Source organism: Leopardus geoffroyi, chromosome B2, assembly GCF_018350155.1.
Source record: "Leopardus geoffroyi isolate Oge1 chromosome B2, O.geoffroyi_Oge1_pat1.0, whole genome shotgun sequence".
In the NCBI taxonomy this organism is placed as follows: domain Eukaryota; kingdom Metazoa; phylum Chordata; class Mammalia; order Carnivora; family Felidae; genus Leopardus; species Leopardus geoffroyi.
Window position 1 is genome coordinate 59314921 of NC_059332.1, and position 20424 is coordinate 59335344.

General features: G+C 33.0%; 1 protein-coding gene across 1 annotated transcript in view; it reads right to left on the bottom strand.

The window, feature by feature from the left end:
- Nucleotides 1-20424, bottom strand: part of LOC123608564 (protein eyes shut homolog) — a 373016-nt gene that overhangs the window by 158274 nt on the left and 194318 nt on the right. Inside the window, exons 2-3 of the mRNA XM_045498670.1 lie at nt 17229-18172; nt 12849-12962 (exon numbers count right to left, since the gene is read on the bottom strand). Of these exons, the coding sequence (XP_045354626.1) occupies nt 12849-12962; nt 17229-18021 (907 nt within the window). The 5' untranslated portion in view covers nt 18022-18172. The remainder of the gene's footprint in view (nt 1-12848; nt 12963-17228; nt 18173-20424) is intronic.

The window sequence follows — 20424 nt, forward strand, 5'->3', positions numbered from 1 at the left end:
ACAAATGTTGCTGAGAAATAAGGATGTCTATCTTGGAGGAAGTAACCACCTACCCAGTCAAGGACCATCTGATATATATCAAGCACTTAATTATTATTGTATTTTTTTTCCTCATACGGTAGTTGCCACCATTAAATGTCATCTGCATAGGGAAATATTGTACAAACTTCAAAACACTAGGCAAAGAGTTAGGGATTCTTGGGTTTTGTTCACAAAAACAAACTGCCAGTTAGTCAGTACAGTCATATTCAATCTTCCCACCATTGGTCTTCATATGTACTCACTGGTGCAGTGAGTTTACTCATTAAAGATGTTTCAAAGTTCTAAAATAAACCCTTAAAAACTCAAGGTCATAGGGCTAGATTTATACATATTGTATTAAAATGCTGTAGAGGTAAAAAAATGTTCATTTGAAAATAATTTTACATTTAATTAATGATATGTAGCCAGTGAATTTTCTATGAGAAAATGCTGAAAAGAATAAGGCACTATTAATATTATCAGATTTAAGCAGAATTTTATTGGTGTGTGAAAATAGTTACATAGTTAAATGCTAACACGTTGTTATACCTTACCTAAAGTTTAGTTACACTCAATTTATAAGTTTCAGTCCTCCCTGTCACACACATACCTCCCAGTTATCATCTTTTCATAAAGTAATTTAATTTATTCAAATATTGTGTCCCAGACTCAGAAGAGAGCAATGAAAGAAAAATATAATGTGAATATATGAATTCAGTAAGCTAAAAGTGTTGTTTGTTTTCTAGTTCTCACCATATCAAATGAGATACTTCATTATACAAATATAATGCCTTTTATATGAGCAATGATGATTAACGACCAATTTTCAGGGGAAAAGATATTTTAATTGCTATCTTGTAGGAGCAGTTGGTTCCCCAAATCAGTCATGATGGCACTTAAAAAACTTCAGTTCCTTGTAACCCTGCAGCTGAGGTGAAACCTCAATTCTTAAATACCAATTAGTGGGCTCACCTGCCATGATGCATACTATTTAGATTCTGTTAGAAAATAGAATAAACTCTATGAAAAGTGCTTCTAAAAAGATCTAAGTTCAGGTATATCTAGTGTAGGGGCCAAGGACAGGCCTCCTCAAAATGTGCCACTTTGGCATATTGAGAATTTTGAATTAAAAAGTTACTTAAGAAACTAATGTAAGAACACTCTGATCTCCCTTTGTCTCCATAAAGCAGGAAATAAATCTCCCGTGTAAAATGTTCCTTCTCCACACCAAGATGTAAAGAGATAACCTCATCACCAGAGATAGGGAATTAAGAACCAAGAAGGCCATATAAACTATCCTTGTTACTTTTTGCTAGTTTACCACGTCAGTCCAAATTCTATTTAGAATTCCTTATTCAGTGAAGCTCCCAAACATAAGTTTCTTTGTCCTGCCAATTTCTCACAGATTTATTGTCTCTTTGCCTCAAAAGTACAAAAAATGCCTGCCTTGCTCTTTTATTCAAGTCTCAATTTGATTATTGGGCCTCCTCCACATACTTATTTTTTTTTCTCCTGTTGATCTTTCTCATGTGAAATTAATTTTTAAATCAGCTAGAAGAATATTGAAGGGTTGAGAAAAATGTTTTTCCCCCAACACTGTCATTTCAGGTATAGCCATCGAAATGAATTTGTCATGGATATACCTATACAAATACCAACGGGATCAAATCTAATGCATAAGTGACAGAAAAAAAAATTACTTTCTTTCCAAACTTACTCACTTGATATATCATCAAAATTTACATCATAATTTAATTTATTGTCTCATATTATTTTTAAAGTTACTCTTTAACTTGATAAAGAATTCCACTGAGTTGCAACAAACTTTGGCACCACAACATATTAATCATTTACAAATAATTGTCTTGAATCAGGAAATGCTCATTTAGGGGACTATTTCTAAAAATGTTCCTGAACATGTATGAAGTTAATAAAGTTGTTAAGGTAAGCCTGTCCATAATGAAGATTTAAAAAAAAAAAAAGGAGTTTCTGATTAGTGTAATCAAAGCAACCAATTAAAGAAATCAAGCAGGATCATATGCATTGAAAGGGATGCTTATAATCATACTTTGATAGTTCTTGCCTTGGAATTTCAAAGCTAGCATCTAAAAAAGCAATCATTGAGTATCAGCAGATAAAATAGAATAGCAAAAAATACTTATAGGACAAAATACTATATACTTATAGGACAAAATATTCTATAAGTTCTGGATTTTTATTTTCAAGTTTTTTCAATAAATAAAAGTTGAAGCCATATGTTAAAAAATGTTCCTGTATCTGAAAAATAAGTTTATGGCTTTACCCATAAAACACATTTCAAAGTCCCAAGATGGAGTAATTAGAGAGTTTCTGCATGGAATTCTATAAATTGTCACACCTGTTTACTTGAACAAAGAATTAAAACATGCAGACTTCAACAGAATTCAAGAACTCATTAAAAGACTTACACTGCACCAGCAGAAAATACTTAATATAGAAAAAAGTATTAGTCATTTTCAGGCAGTCATCAAGTGACTTTTAAATCATGAAACTCACAAATCAGAAGTGAAAAATTATCACAATTATATAGGCAGTATTACTGCAATGTATAGAACATCTGTTACTAACGATAGCCAATTCAACATAATTATAAGGGAGTCACTGGTACTTTCAATATTATAAGACTAAAAGCGGCTATAAAACTTTTTTCACTTTAAAAAACAATGCAATCCCACCATTTGCATAGTTGGTATGAAAACTGAACACATTATGAGTTAAAGATAAGCAGGTATTCACATTATTCACATGGCCATGTGTACCAAAACCATATCTTTGATTTTTAAGAGATGACATATTTCTTTGAATATTCCTTCCAGTGTCCTAATAAAACACACAGCAAAAACTGTGATCCTTTTCCTTCTATAGAGGACAATAAGAGTGTATAATAGTAGATTATAATCCTGTGACTCCAGATTAAAAAAAAAAAGTTTGCTTCATATTTATTCTCAAGTATAGCTGTCAAAAGAGAATCACAATACTTTGAATTCCTTTAAGAATAGACCCCTGTATGGGGCGCCTGGGTGGCGCAGTCGGTTAAGCGTCCGACTTCAGCCAGGTCACGATCTTGCGGTCCGTGAGTTCGAGCCCCGCGTCAGGCTCTGGGCTGATGGCTCAGAGCCTGGAGCCTGTTTCCGATTCTGTGTTTCCCTCTCTCTCTGCCCCTCCCCCGTTCATGCTCTGTCTCTCTCTGTCCCAAAAATAAATAAACGTTGAAAAAAAAAAAATTAAAAAAAAAAAAAAAGAATAGACCCCTGTCTCTTACTTTCTTTATTATGAAAAATTTATTCAATACCTTATATGTGCTGGAAGATGGGGCTGTAAATATGCCTAGATTGTAGGTCTTGCTGCCTATTGTAAATCAATAGAAGGGGAAAAAGGAAGTGAATTTTGGAGGAGTAAAGGAAAGGAAGAAGATCTTCATTCTAGAGAAGATGAAAAGTATGAACAAAAGCAGGGAAAATGTGAATATTTATGATTTATTCATAGGACAATCATTAGAACTATCTGATTATAGCAGATGATTGGTTTAGAGAAATATTAAAAATGTAAGTTAATAAAAGTAGATACAAGACAAGTATATTAATACTCAAATGCTAGGGGAAAAAAGGAAACCAGGTTTGTCTGTATTAGCAAAATAGAAGAAATAAACATTGAAGGGCACTGGGGTAATTCAGTTTTTTGAGCTTCCAACTCTTGATTTTGGCTCAGGTCATATCTTAGTGTCATGGGATTGAGCTCCAAGTCAGGACTCAGCATGGAGCCTGCTTGCAATTCCCTCTCTCTTTCCTTCTGCCTCTCTCCTCCACTCATATGTGCTCTCTTAAATAAAATAAAATAAAATAAAATAAAATAAAATAAAATAAAATAAAGTAAAGTAAAGTAAAATATAATAAAATAAAATAAAATAAAATAAAATAAAATAAAATAAAATAAAGTAAAGTAAAATATAATAAAATAAAATAAAATAAAATAAAATAAGGGCACCAGGTGGCTCAGTCAGTTAAGTGTCCGACTCTTGGTTTCAGGTTAGGTCATGATCTCACAGTTTGTGAGTGTGAGCCCAGTGTGGGGCTCTTTGCTGACAGTGCAGAGTCTGCGTGAGATTCTGTCTCTCTCTCTCTCTCTGCCACTCCCCAACTTGTGCTCTTGCTCCCTCTTTCTCTCTCTCTCTCTCAAAAATAAATAAACATCAAAAAAATAAAATATAATATTTTAAAAAAACGAATGAAGAATTATGTCAAACAATAGCAAAAGTAGAAACAGCTAAATTTAATTGAATACTTACTGTTTGTCTCATTTTACCAAGTACTTTACATGGATTGTGTAATTTAGTCCTCGGGGTGGGGGGACAATGAGATGAATATTTAAATTCTTGTAATTTACAGTTCAGAAAACTAAAATTTAGAGAGCTTAAATAATATTATATTTTCTTCATATTATAGATGAAGTAATCAAAATTTATATAACTAAATTGTGTATATCATTGTTATGGAAACTAATAACCAAACAACTCAATTTCATCTTTCTACCATGTAATACAAGTAAAGGAAAGGAAGTAGAGTCTTTGGAGAAAGAAAGTAGCATTTAAAAATATATATTTAGGGGCACCTGGGTGGCTTGGTTGGTTAAGCGGCCGACTTTGGCTCAGGTCATGATCTCACGGTCCGTGAGTTCGAGCCCCGCGTCGGGCTCTGTGCTGACAGCTCAGAGCCTGGAGCCTGTTTCAGATTCTGTGTCTCCCTCTCTCTCTGCCCCTCCCCTGTTCATGCTCTGTCTCTCTCTGTCTCAAAAATAAATAAACGTTAAAAAAAATTAAAAAAAATAAAATAAAAATATATATTTAGAAAATGTACTTGGTTGTATGAGGTAAAATTATTTGAGCAAGACATAATATATTTATCATAGCTACTCAATTCTCTTTCTCTAGAATTTCAGCACTTGACAGTGCTTCATTTACCAAAGCTGCTCCATCTATAGTTGTGAATTTCATTTAAAAATATTTATCATCATATGTTAAGTGCAGTCAGGATCACTTTGCCAGAAATTGATCTTTATGACTAATTATATACACTTGTTTTAAAATAACATCTATCTACCTGAATCCCTGTTTAGGTGCCCTTCAAAGTTACCTGTTTCGATATAAAAAAAAAAGTTCTGGAGATTTTAAAAAAACAAACAAACAAACAAAAAAAAACAACAAAAAAAAAACCAAGAGAGCGCAAGAAAGAAATATTCACATTGGCGTTACTTTGTGTTACTGCTATTTTCAGATGAACTTTCTCACAGAAAATAAAACTGTATAAAAACATACAAACTATCTTCACAAGAAAAAGAAAGTCTATTGAGGTTAACTAGATTTATCATGGTTGATCACTTAACAACATATACAAATATCAAATCATTATGTTATATAACTGATACTACACTAATATAATGTTATATGTCAATTATATCTCGGTTTAAAAATATTAAACCCACACACACATACACACACACTACAAAGTCCTTGAAGAGTGAACAAGACTAGGCAGAATTAGAAAGCATCAGTAAACAAAACAAACAAAACAATAGAAATTAACTCAAAGGAAAGATACAGGGAGGAAAATGACTCCCCTAAAATGAATTATGCCAGAATGACAAGACAAGTAGGAAAATAATAAGGTGTCTACCAAATATGTAATTGTAGAAGAAAAGGAGAAAGAAATTTTAGCAGTAAAAAATAATTTAAAGTGGTCTGAAACTTTCCCAACATGGTGAAAAACATTACCTTACAAATCCAAGAAGTTTGATAATCTCAGGTAGGACAAATACAAAGAAAACCATGGCTATGCACGGTAGAGTCAATCAACAAAATATAAAATTACTAAATCAGTTAGAGAAAAAGAAAGACATATCCATAGGGAACAGTAATGCAGATGATAACTGACTTTGTATGAAAAATAATAAAGGCCAGAAGACAATATTATCAAGTCAACGAATTATCTCTAAATTAAAAGAAAAAAATGGATAAATTAAATTCAAATCAATGAAGCAAGACAACTTAAAAATGGCAAAGCAAGTAAGCCTTACTGGATCTCAAGATCTATAGGATACTATGGGTCTATACAAATATACACTGACATTGCCTCACTGTTAAATATTTAATTAACTTTTCACTGAACAAAACAGAGAAGTAACATTACATACTGGCATAAGATCAATACCATTAGAGAGAAAAAATCCAAGTTATGAATCTATTTCCACCATTTTCTCAAAAGGTTAAATAGAGATGAGATTAACTATTTAATGTACTTATTTTCTGGTAAAAAGAAAGTCACATGATAAATAGTAGTTAACTATTATATTTATCCAATAGTAACAAAAAGGTAAAGTGTCACAACATGTATGTTTTATGATTTTAGCTACATTATATAATTTATTGAGCATTCAAAGCCCTTTTATCTGTAATCAATTTCTGCTCTCATTTATCAACACAAGAAATAAAAATTTTCATGATCATCCTGAGACCTGTAATTACCAGTAATTACTATTTATAAGGTGAATAATATATACTAGATACTTAGTGGACACATGGATTGTCTCCAGACGATTTATAGTGGGATGAGGAACACTTGGATTCATTATTTTGTCAACGAAAGGAGGATGATCACAAAAGAAGGAAGACTAATCAGAAGACGCAAAATGAGTTTCAGTTCTTTATCAGGATGGAGTATGGTAGGAATCAAAGGAAATCATGCATGTTAATAATTAGATACAGAATCTTTGTTTTTTTTTTTTTATTTTTTTTTAAAGTTTATTTATTTTTGGGACAGAGAGAGACAGAGCATGAACGGGGGAGGGGCAGAGAGAGAGGGAGACACAGAATCGGAAACAGGCTCCAGGCTCTGAGCCATCAGCCCAGAGCCCGACGTGGGGCTCGAACTCACGGACCGCGAGATCGTGACCTGGCTGAAGTTGGACGCTTAACCGACTGTGCCACCCAGGCGCCCCAGAATCTTTGTTTTTTAGTGTTATGCTACTGTGGATTATGCCGTAACATAGGTCACCACCAATGCTGATAATGATCACAGTGACCAAAGAATCAAGAAGAAAAATACCACAAAATGAAATCTGACAATGTAAAAATAATAACTGTCCAGAGGAAAGTACATGAACTCTTTCCTAGTCAACACCTAAAAAATTATGTACATTAGTAAATATGTTAGATTTACTTGCATCAATATTTGCCATAAGTTTAACTCCAAATCTTATGAATACTAAGCCTCAGAGTTGAGTGTACAGGTAGAGTGCCTATCAGTTCATGTAATATGATTATTCATAATATTTAACAACTTACACTTATGAGAACAAGGACTAGTTCAATTCTCTACATGGCAGGGGGTTAGAACCAAGATTGAACTGACTGAGATTAATTTCCCAACCATTATCAGAATTGAGTTTCAAGTAGGATTAAAGTTCAATCATTAAAAATGAAAAAAGTTATATCTGATTTAGCTCCTGCTAGCTTTCCTTTCCATGAACAAAATACTATTTTCCATAAATTCTACCTACTGGTAGGGGTTTTAAAAATGGGGAAATCTACTTTATATTGGAAAATATTCTGCCCACCTTCTGATTTAAACTGATTTAAAGTAACAAAATATCTTAGAGTATCCTCCACTAGACAATTTAGACCTCTTGTTACCTGAGGTTACAATATCCTGAACAACTGATTATTCCTTCAATGCCATGCTATGGTTTCTTTAAATCATTCATCTTGGGTACAGAGATCCCAACTTGCCTTGCAAATAAAGCTTCTTGAATCTTGAAACTAAAATTAATTTTGTAGCTATAAATTAGTCCTAAACTAAGACTGAAGAGTTTATTTTCTGACAATCATTTGTTCTTCTATCAAAATCATATTGTAAAACTTTGAAAGTAAGTAAGGACTAACCATCTACAGAATGCGAATTTCAATGGTTCCTTGAATTGCTCAAAAAGATAAAGTTTCTTGCGATAAACCTTACAAAGTTATAAAATTAGAGGAAATCACTTTAACAGATACATAAATCTTACATAACATTTTCAAATTTGGAATTACAATTAAAGAATATAATTTCATACAGTTTTTTATTAGAACTTTATTAATTCTACTTTTATATGTCTGAGATTGCAGCTGACCTCATGGCTAACTGTTCTTATTCACACTCTTCCATAATATTTGAGGTTGTCTTAGAAATGAGGAATATGTTTTTTTTTTGTAAAGGATCACTAGTTTTATTTATTAAAAAAAATTTCTTTAATATTTTATTTATTTTTGAGACAGAGAGAGACAGAGCATGAGCAGGGGAGGGGCAGAAAGAGAGGGAGACACAGAATCCGAAGCAGGCTCCAGGCTCTGAGCTGCCAGCACAGAGCCCGATGTGGGGCTTGAACTCATGAACTGTGAGATCATGACCTGAGCTGAGGTCGGATGCCCAACCGACTGAGCCACCCAGGCGTCCCAAGGATCACTAGTTTTAAAATAGGAGTGGTGACTCTACACCTTATTTATTTGCTGTCTTGATTTATATTAATTGATGACTGATACATACATACATACATACATACATACATACATACATATATACATACAAAGTTAAAAAAAAATATGCTGTTTCCTGTACATTTTTGTCTATGGCTTTAAGTCACAGAGTAATGCAATAAATAGGTACTAAAATATCCCAATCTATAATAGTTCCTAGATCTTCTAATAAGGAGTCATCATCCTAGTTTGCACATGGCAGTAGCAGCAGTTTATGCCTTGGAGTGTAAGACAGAATGTTGCCAAGATAACAGTTCCCCCCAACTTACCAAATTACCATTTGTCCTGGACTTTCTAAGAAAGTAACATTATTCACACTTTCATTAGATAAATAGAGATGTGTTTGATATATCTCCACTTTGTACTTTAAATTCTGCAATGGTCTTTTCTAGGAGTGTTAGAGATACATAGAAAGCATATTGTTTAACATGAGGATAAACTAGCAAGTTAACAAATGATAACCTACTTATCTTTTCCCAATCTTTTCCAGATGCAAAGTATATTATATTTCTCATTTAAGGATATCTTATTGGATTTTGGAGACCCAAGAAGCTACAAATAGCTCACTACTTATTGTTTCAGTGGACAGGAGGAGAAGGATCTGATAATGCTGCCCTACCAGCACAAAGCTTCCTTTGCAAATGGGCCAGTGGTAACCACAGGGAATTATGAGTATAGCCATGTATTATATGAGAGACAAATAGAGGACAAGAAGTCCTGTTAACAGAGTTTATAGGGAGTTATCTATATGTTCTTGCTATAGAAGTTTGGCCATACGATTGATCACAGGTATGGTATAAATTGAGGGTTGATAAACAATAACTCTAAGCCAAATGTGACCTTACACCTATTTTTGCAAATAAAGTTTTACTGGAATATAGCCAGATTAGTATGTTTGAATATTGTCTATGGCTCCTTTCACGCTCTAATAGCAGAGTTGAGTTACCTCAGTGGAGACTATACGGCTCAAAAGTATAAAACATTTACTATTTGATCCTTTACAGAAGTTTGCAAAAAAAAAAAAAGAAAAAGAAAAAGAAGAAGAAGAAGAAGAAGAAGAAGAAGAAGAAGAAGAAGAAGAAGAAGAAACAAACAAACAAAGAAAAAAAATAAAAGTTTGCAAGCCTCTGGCATAAATACACTATTATTTACATATTTTGTTTTGTGCTGATGTTTCTTATTTTAATATAAATACTTAAAATGCAATTATATAAAAAAACTATACATATACACACATATTTTTTTAAATGTAATTTATTTTGAGAGAGAGAGAGAGCGAGAGAGCGAGAGAGCATTAAAGTGGGGAAGAGGAGCAGAGGGAGACAGAGAATCACAAGCAGGCTTGGTGCTGTCAACACAGAGCCTGACCCTGGGCTCAATCTCACAAACCATAAGATCATGCCCTGAGTTGAAATCAACACTCAGATGCTTAGCTGACTGAGCCACCCAGATGCCCCCCAAAAACAACTTATATTGTTAAGAAAAAAGTTTCAGATTTATGTTTCCCCAGAAAGTTGATAATTAATATGCAGTTTGCCCCTATACTATGTCACTATTAATGATCCACCACAGAATATTAGTGACATCACTGACTATTTGAAAATCAGAAGTTACACATTAGTTGAAAAATGATCAGCATCTATTTTAAATGTTAATTATCTTAGAAGACTGTCTGCCAATGCTGAATTAGGTGCAGATGCAGAAGGGATTCTTACAGATCACTCTGTGAAGCATGTCTTTTCATTTAGATCAAATGACTGTCCCAAAATAATTTTCCTCATTTTCTATTGCAAGTTTCTCCGTACATATAACAAGTGAAGTGATAGTTATATAAATGTGTCAGCTCAATTAACACAACAAATCCATACACAGTTAAAAGATGCCAGCTGCTTGTTATTAGTAAAATTAGAGGCTTCAAATAAATCATTAGTAAATTTCAATAATGGTTTGAATTTTCCATCCAATTCATTGAATTAAAATAAAGCTTTACAAGTTTATTCTGTTGAAGGAAAGGTATCTGAAGAGATTAGGAACGTATTTGAAAATTCAGTGAAGTTCAAAGATAAAATTATTTGTTCTGTTAAAATTATAAATAATTTTTGTATATATTATATACATATATGTTATACACATGAGATATACAATATTTTGATCAAGTTGAGAAAAGGATGGGATTGAGATAAGGATGGGAAGGAAATATACTTGAAATTTACTGTGATGCAGACATCATTCATATTTTAATACAAACTAGTGATATTCACACAATTGAAAGTATAGTTGCAAATTTTATAAATAATTTTAAATATACACAGGACCAGAAAAATTTTCTTGACAAAGCTAGAATGAGGGGTAAAAAAGTGTGACTTAGCAAAATGTACTTTCATTTGCTGCTGTCCATTAACATTTGGATTTTAGAAATATTTAAGCTCCTGAAGAGTGACTGAAAATAAGCCCAAATGCCTCTGAGAAGTTTTGACATTTTAGTGAAAGAACCCTCTAAATTTTCTTTGCATCTTGTTCACATTCAGTAACAAGCATTTAATCAAACAAGTTAATAAATTAAGCACACAAAATATCAGGTTTTGAAAGTTTTAGTGAGTGGTCCTTATTTTTAAAAAGAAATTAAAATTTATTGTTGCATAAAACAACAGAGACATGCAACATACTCAGTACAAAAGTGCAAATATTATAAGTACTATAACTGTGCTTTGGAATAACTAGACTTTTGGAAAGCAACATGAGGGGGATCCTATATTTCATGGATAAATTTATGTACTGGAACATAACGGAAATAAATTGAGAAATCCTATAATGTTGCAGTACCTAATATTGGCCAAATATTCAAAGGCATCATATGTGGAGATCATTTATTTCATGAGGTAAATGTTTGAAAATATTTGTCAAAGAAAATAATGTCAAACAGGATAAAAATATGGCTCCTATGAAAAACCTAACTTATGTGTTTTATACAAAAACAAACAAAAAACAAAAAAAAAAAACAATTGAGAATACTTTCCATTTAGCAAATTTCCTTTGAGATTAACACGAGCCTCAACATTTCAGTGAAAATAGCCTCAATTAAGAATGGCATAGTTAAATGTCAATTGAAGGCATGAACAATTTCAAGTTTGTCAATTGTAAATGAACCTTGGGTATAATGTTATTAAAAAACAATAAAATAAGACCACATTGAAAAATTCATTCCTCATAAAAATATTAGCAACATACTATTTTCTTTTTTAATTTTTTTTTAATGTTTATTTATTTTTGAGACAGAGAGAGACAAAGCATGAATGGGGGAGGGTCAGAGAGAGGGAGACACAGAATCTGAAACAGGCTCCAGGCTCTGAGGTGTCAGCACAGAGCCCGACGCGGGGCTCGAACTCACGGACCGCGAGATCATGACCTGGGCCGAAGTTGGCCACTTAACCGACTGAGCCACCCAGGCGCCCCAACAACATACTATTAAAGATATATATGGCTAAACACAGTTTCTGCTTATATTATTTGGTAATGTTCAGATAATCAACATAAAGTATGTTTTTAAAATTTCCTTTTATTTCTAGAGATCAAAGATCAAAGTACAATTATTTTATTTCAAAACAATTTTATGAAAAGTAGAACTATTCTTAAGAATCAGCCAACTTTATGTGTCTGCCTATTTAATGAAACCAATTTGAAATAAACATTTCAAATATTATATAATTGTAACTGCTTTTAGCTACCTCTTTTGCTCAAAAATGTCATGTTTTGGAAGATAAATTATATGGTTTCCATAATGCAGGATATGGTAAAATATTGTACAAATATTTTAACTCCATAACTTCTCTTAAGGAAAGAGAAGACTTGAGGAATGCAAGACCTGAAAAGATTTTTTTGAAGACAGTTATTGGGAGTCCTTATTGCCTGCATTGCTACCAACCCTTCTTACTATGGAAGAGTGGCCAATGTATTCTAAAATTTCAAATCTCCCTCAACTGAGTTAGGAGGAAGGACCTCCAAGAGAAACACGAAGAAATATTACCATTCTCTGTAATTTGGAAGACGTGCATTTTTTGTTGCACTCCCACAAAAGGAGTCTTTAGGTGTCTAATTGTGGCTGGAGACACCAATGCTTAAAGACATTTTTCAGTAATAAATGAAACATTTCAAGTTTAATTTGAAATAAAACAATTAAAATGATTTGTATGCATGTGTATATACATATTATATGCACATTTTTTACCTGAAAATGGTTCATCACATTCACAGATGAAACTACTTGCAGTAATATTGCCACAATTCCCATGGAAACAGATACGTGGTCGACATTGGCCAATAATTTCTGAACAATGTATGCCTATATAAATGAAAATAAATTAATTTTGCAACTAGATTAAAAATATTTACATTGTATATAGTTAACTATGGTCATCAACTTTCCTAAATTCTTTAATCATGAGCAAAAATTGGGCATTGAAGAGGACATCTTTTGGGATGAGCACTGGGTGTTGTATGGAAACCAATTTGACAATAAATTTCATATATTAAAAAGAAAATCATGATCAAAATTTTGACAAAATGTAATTTTAATTAATAAATAATACTCCATGATGATGTGTGTGTATATATATATATATATATATATATATATACACACATATATACATATATATACACATATATACATATATACATATATATATATATATATATATTTTTTTTTTTTAAGTAGGCTCCAAGCCCATGTGGAACCCAATATGGGGCTTGACTCAAGACCCTGAGGTCAAGACCTGAGGTGAGATCAAAGAGTCATATGCTCAAGAGACTGAGCTACCAGGGGCCCTGCCATAGTGATGTATTTAAATTGAAACAAAAGTTGCTCAGTTGATTAAGTGTCTGACTCCTGATGTTGGCTCAGGTGGTGATCTCATAGTCTTGACTTTGCGTTGGTAGGTTAGGGCCCTCAGTAGGCTCTGCACTGGGCATCATATCTACTTAAAAAAATTGCAACAAAAATTAATTTCAATAAATTTGACATAAGGTTTTCCAACTTCTGACCCCCACTATATATTCAAATATTTTTCTGATTCTTGATATTTGAGATTTAGTTATTTTCATGATAATTTGAATGTTAATCATGTTTCGACAGTATATAATAATAATATATGTTCTTCAACATACAGTGGTAGCACTGCAGTGGTAATTTACAAAGTGATACATTCAAAAGTATACTGTCTTAGCCCTATAACTTAGCCAAGGTGATAATTCCAAAGAGGAAAATGTAAAAGATTGACACTATCTGAAGAGGAACCAAGGCATAAACTTTCAGTCAAGCACGTTGAATAAGCTCTAGAGATCTGCTGTACAACATTGTACCTACTGTCAACATTAATATATCATACACTTAAAAATTTGTTAAGGGGGTAGATGTCATATTAAGTGTTCTTTTCATAATAAAATAAAAAATAAAATAAAAAAATAAAATAAAATAAAATAAAATCTAAAATTATGGGGAAATAAAGAAAAGGCTGTTGGATTCTTAGAAGTTAGGCACGAACTTCTAAACTCTACATTTTCCTGCCCTTGCTGTTCTGTCAAGTTTCTAAATCTCACTTATACCCACTTTTGTGATCCTACAATATCGTATACCATAACCTTGTTTACAATACTTTTCCATGCAGTTAATTGGCTCATAATATCCTTTGTAGAATATGCCCAGGACATTCAATGGCAAATGGACACATGTTACTATAAAACTGTTGTACATAATTTTCAATAAATTAGTCACCCCTCCATTCTAAGTGAATTTTTAATTTAATTTGTAAGCAGTTTTTGGCATTATCATTGATTCCTTTCAAATTCTTTATAGACTGACAGCTCTGACTCACTAATACAGAACTCTTCTTCCTTCATTTACCTCCAAACAACCCCCAACACAATTAAAATTTAAGTAAATATAACTATGTGCCAAATATTTCCATGTACAAAAACTAAATTAACAATAGAATGTTCAATAGGTCATAATCTATTTCAATCAGTGTAAGGGGCTAAATAGTGAGCCGTCAAAATTCATATGTTGAAATCCTGACCTCCAGGACCTCATAGTGTGACTGTATTTGGAGACAAGATCTTTAGAAAGGTAATAAAAAATTAAATGAGGTCATTAAGGTGGGTCCTAATAAAATGTGGCTCATGTTTGGATCATACAGACAGATACAAAGGAAAGACACAGGGAGAACATGGCTGTCTACAAACCAATCAGAGAGGCCTCAGAAGAAACCAATCTTGCTGACATGATCTCTAACATTTAGCCTCTAGAATGGGAGAAAGTAAATTTCTGTTGTTGAAGCCACTCAAACTATGGTACTTTATTATGGCATCACTAGCAAATTAATACAGTTAATATTCTCAATTTATTTGGTAATTCTACATATTTCTATAACATCTGAGATTTAAAATTGAAGCAATTATAATTAAAGTGTCATTATGGTATATGCTCAATATTATGGTGTTTAACATTTAACGGTTTAAATTATTTATGGCTGTGTTTCTATTAAACAAACAAACATTGGGTAGAAACAAACTACTCTATGCAACTAAGATAAAACCACTGAAATAGAATTCCATGGTATATGATTAAACATGTGCCAATTAATATTCTGATAGATGGTAGACATTTTCTGGCCAAATATACTTTAAAATTCTTTGGACAAACTAAAATGGATGCTTTAGGAGCTCTCAAATTGCTTTTTCATTCACCTAAAATCAGCAACTTGAGTGCTTTCTCTTTTTTGCTGACCTGTCTTAATTTTAATTACCTGATAAACTCTGGAGAGAGTCAAAGTTACTTACATCTTTGTTCACCGATGCCAATAAGAGTCAAATGGCAATTTGATCCCAGTTATAGAGATAGGATGTTCAGTGGATATTGCTGGGATTTACTTTTAAAATGGTCTTGGGGCCCCTGGGTGGCTCAGACGGTGAAGCGTCCGACTTCAGCTCAGGTCATGATCTCACGGTTTGTGAGTTCAAGCCCCGCATCAGGCTCTGGGCTGACAGCTCGGAGCCTGGAGCCTGCTTTGGATTCTGTCTCCCTCTCTCTCTCTGCCCCTCTCCCACTCATGCTCTGTGACTCCCTCACTTTCCAAAATAAACAAACATTAAAAAAATTAAAAAAAAAATAAAATGGTCTTGGTAGTTTAAAATTACTCTGAAAGATTGGCTTAGGTGAACTTTAGAGCCTACAAAGATTTATTGAGATATTCCATTACATTTTATTATACAGCCTTCTCAAACTTGGCTCCAATAGAGTCTTGACAGCAACATGCAAGAAAAACCTTGTTGAAGCCCCCTAAACCCTGTCCCCCCAAATTACAGTTATATACTTGAGCCTCATCTGCTCTAGTCAATATCTATCCAGCCCTCTTTCCTTTCTCTTGAGCAAAATATACTACCAACATGTTATTTGTTTTCCCATATTATCACTGGGAAACTATATCAAGCAATTCCCTTTGTTAGATCTTCGTCATCTTACCCACTAACCTTGTAACTCTCTATGCCAGGTCTCGGAAACTCCCATTAAAAGAAATTCATTAATCCCTGTAGTTTAAAATTCCCCTACATTTCTCAGTATTTCTTTTTATTTTCCTCTGATGTCGCAGATTCCCTAGTAAACTTTCAAGTGGTGACAGTGATTTTCCCTTTAATCCTAACTTCAGTCTCAGGTAGTATAATTTACATTTTTTTTAGATTGCCCTTCTGGTTTCATCTATTCACCAAATGCCTTCTTTTTTTATAACCTTTCCTCACCATTGCCTCTCATTTACCTTACTGTAACCAATTTTATTAATTATATCAAGTTATTTCCTTCCTTTCCAATATTATCTACCAATCACTTTATAAGTGCCATATCAACATCCATTAAACACATTGCTCTGGGCTTACAATTATCTTTTCTTTTTCAGTTCTGCCAAGCTACTTCATGCCTTCTACCCAAGCACATACCTCCTTACCTCTTTCCACTCAGATCCACACTTAATTACTACATTATTACCTACAGCTGTTTAACTTAAATACCATAAACTTGGGAATTTCATTCTACAGCTAATATTATTCCAATGTTTTTTTTTTTTTTAATTACATGAGACATTAAGAGGAAATTTGGGGAAAGATGTGAAAGTAGGTATTTCGGGTAAAACATATGTGCTTTTAAAAAAATCTTAGGGGCACCTGGGTGCCTCAGTCGGTTAAACATCTGACTCTTGATTTTGGCTCAGGTCATGATCCCAGGGTCATGGGATTGAGCCCCACCTTGGGCTATGGGCTGAGCATGGAGCCTGCTTGGGATTCTCTCTTTCCCTCTGCTCCTCTCCCCTGCTTGCATGCTCTATCTCTCTATAAAATAAAATTTAAAAAAAAAACAAAACAAACAAAAAACCTCTTATTTAAATAAGAAAAAAAAAATTACAGAATGCCTAATGGGAATTTTGTGTCCAGAATCCAAATTTAGTAAAAAATCTACAAAATTTTTAGAAGTGTAGTTTGTTTTTTGGAAAGTAGCAATATATGAATTCAGTTTATTTTCCTCTTTTAACAGAATTACGTTACTTAAAAAAAATCTTACCTGTAAATGGTGGGTAACAGGTACATTCATATCCTTGCTTATTCAATTTTCCTCTCTTATTAATGCAACTGCCATTATTTTCACATGGTTTATAAGAACATGGATCAAGTTCTTGGCAATATTTTCCAGAAAATGGAGGCTGACAATGGCAGCTGTATGTCTTGCTCCAAACCTCAGTAAGACATTTACCATGCCCAGAACAAAATTCTGAACTCAGAGGTTCCTGGCAGAACTGTTCTTTCACTGTCACATTTAGCCGTAGCCCCAGGTGACAAAACGATGGACCACTTGCTGTTACTGTGATAAAATAATGTGTTCCGGCACTCAGCCACTGAGAATTAACAGTGTGCATTCCTTTTAGTTTGCAACCAAAAAGTAACTGATCTTCAGTTGTGGTGTTTTGCAGACAGTCAATGAATGATGCTTCAGAAACATTCATCAAATTTATTTCTGGAGATTCAAGAGATGGTTCAGAAGAAATTATAAGGATGTCTCCCAATTGAATTTGCAAAGGGCAAATCTGGGGAACAACTTGATTGCCTGAAGTGTTCATTTTAGTATTTACATCCCCAAACCAGCAATCTCCATAGAAGTCCATGCAGATGTTTTCTGTTAGTGTCCAATTCACCATATATGATAATGGTTGTGTATGCCATTCTTCCACAAATTGCCATTTACATGTTGTTTTTCCATTTATAAATGTTCTATGAAGAACCACCAGGCTCAGAAGCATAATTGATTTGTTAATCATTTTGGGAAATTGTATTTTACAGTCTCTCATGAAAAGTGTCATAAAGAATTGCTGCAAAATGGGCTTTTAGTGTTGCTGAAAATTTGCAAGCAGAGATTTTGTTCAAGGATTCCCAGGAACTGGCTTTTTTTCTATTCCCAATGCAAGTGGATTTTGATCAAGAAACAGTAGAGTTCAACTGATTTAAATATCCCTTTAAACATAAAAACATACATTGTTAGTGAAGTTACTTAATTATATAGACAATTCTAAGCTGGTTCCTGCAAAGACTATGCTGCCACCACCTATGCACCTTCTTTGTGAAACAAGGCCAGAAAAAATGTGGTGCAAATATACTGCACCTGATCCTGTCCTATAGAATTACCTGCTTCTGAAAAGTTTCTTATTGTTATATAATTATACCAGCAATTTACTGCAATCTTTTGTATGCTCTTTTCACCAAGCTTCAACAAAACTAAAATACAACAATAAGCAAGTTCCTTTATAGATGGTTTTAATTTTCTTCAGATATAAGTATTGCTCTCTGATTAGGTTTAGAAAATGCTTTAAAAAACACCATCCAAAAAGCAAGAAAAAATGATTTAAATATAATGTTCATATAGTATTTTCATATAAATATAAGCCATAATGCACAAACCATGATCTTCTAATCTAGGAGGTGAGAACTCCCAGATATACAAGAGATTCTAGAAAATTCCATTATGTAAATAAACAAACTCAGAATGAGACATCACCCAACTTCTGCAGAATTGTGGGAATATAGTAGGCCAAGAGGGAAAAGGAAGTATAAAATGGAATAATAAAAGGATGGTAAGTACAGGTATTATGTAATGACTTCTCTTTCATCACTCACCACTGGTATGAAAGGGGAGACCATGGGATTAAACCTGTGGGTAAGGCATCATTACTCCCAGAGGCAAGAAAAAAAAAAAAAAATACTACCACCACCCACAAAACAAAAAAATAGCAATCTTTGAGATTTAATATATTGACCCAATTAAAAAAATAGTAACTACAACTCATTGAGGGTTTTCTTTCTGTAAATCACTCTAGTATTTAATTAATTAAAAAAAAACTGTAAAGATCGCAACAAAAGTTAAATTCTGAAAAGGTGTAATGGAAAAACATGCTCTTTTGATGTCAGTGATGTTATTTTTCCAGTCTACATTTTAAGGCCACATGGGTTTTAATTCCTTTCACTCTTATATAGATAAGAATGTATTAAATATATTCATTTAATGAAATTAACATAGTTGTATTAAATTAACATAGTAGTACTGAAGATTGAGTTAGATTATATAAGAATTTACAAGCCATTCAAAATCCCGTCATGTTTTACTATATCTTGACTGCCAGTTTGTTGTTAAATGACTTATACCATTATGTGACGCAATTAATTTGTTAATTCGTATCAAATATTTATATTAAGTCCAATTTCTTAATGGCCATTCTAGATCATATAGAAATTAAATTTGAGTTGTAAATTTCCTCTTTGAAAATTCAGTTGTATTATAAATCTATAAAATATAAATTCGTAAGTAATATATTACCATAAAATATGCATAGGGAAAATGTAAAATTGTAACTTTCCTAGAATTAAAAGTTATGTATGATCATGTTCATTTCAAATGTTAGCCATAACTTCTGAATATAAATTAGTAATCTTGCTAAGATTTAAAGACTACTTTGAACAAATAGATATGATCCCAATTTACATGCAAGGCAATATGCTAGGTACTGGGAATTCTTCAGTGACCAAGTGAAATGAAGTATCAATGTAAAAAACTGAGAACTTAATAAAGGAAACAGAATTATTAGGCAATCAACATGATCAATTATGAAACAAATAGTCTAGAGCATTATGAGAATATGTAGTAGGGATATTAATAGGACACAAGAATAAGCTTGAACAATAAAATGGAATCATCTGGGGAAACTGTCAAGGGAGGAGTATCCTCGGAAAAAATCTCTCTCTAAAGATTTGAGAAGAGTGTGACATTGGATACTTCTGAATAGGAGAAGTTGAACTTCTAAAGTGTAGAGAAAAAATAAATCATGATAAAATATAAGTCCCTGATTTAGAGAGAGATTACATCAAGATGGGGCATGCATCCTCAGTAAAAGGCTCAAATTTTATCTGAGGGTAATGGAGAGCCTCTTGAAAATTTTATGTGGGAGATTAATAAGAGGAAACTTTATTTTAATGATGTCAGGGTGAGGAGGCTTGGTGGACACAATTGGGAGAGTTAAGACATTTGTGGAGGGGTCAGCAGCACTAATCTAGTGAAATGACTATGATGGTTTGATTGATACAGAGGCAGTAGAAATGTAACAACACTGGTAGAGTCTAGAAATATTTAAATGGTAGAATTATAAAATCTTGAAGGCTGTTGACCTAACTAAGGAGAAAGAATCCAGGAGGACCAGGTATAGAAACAAGATGGC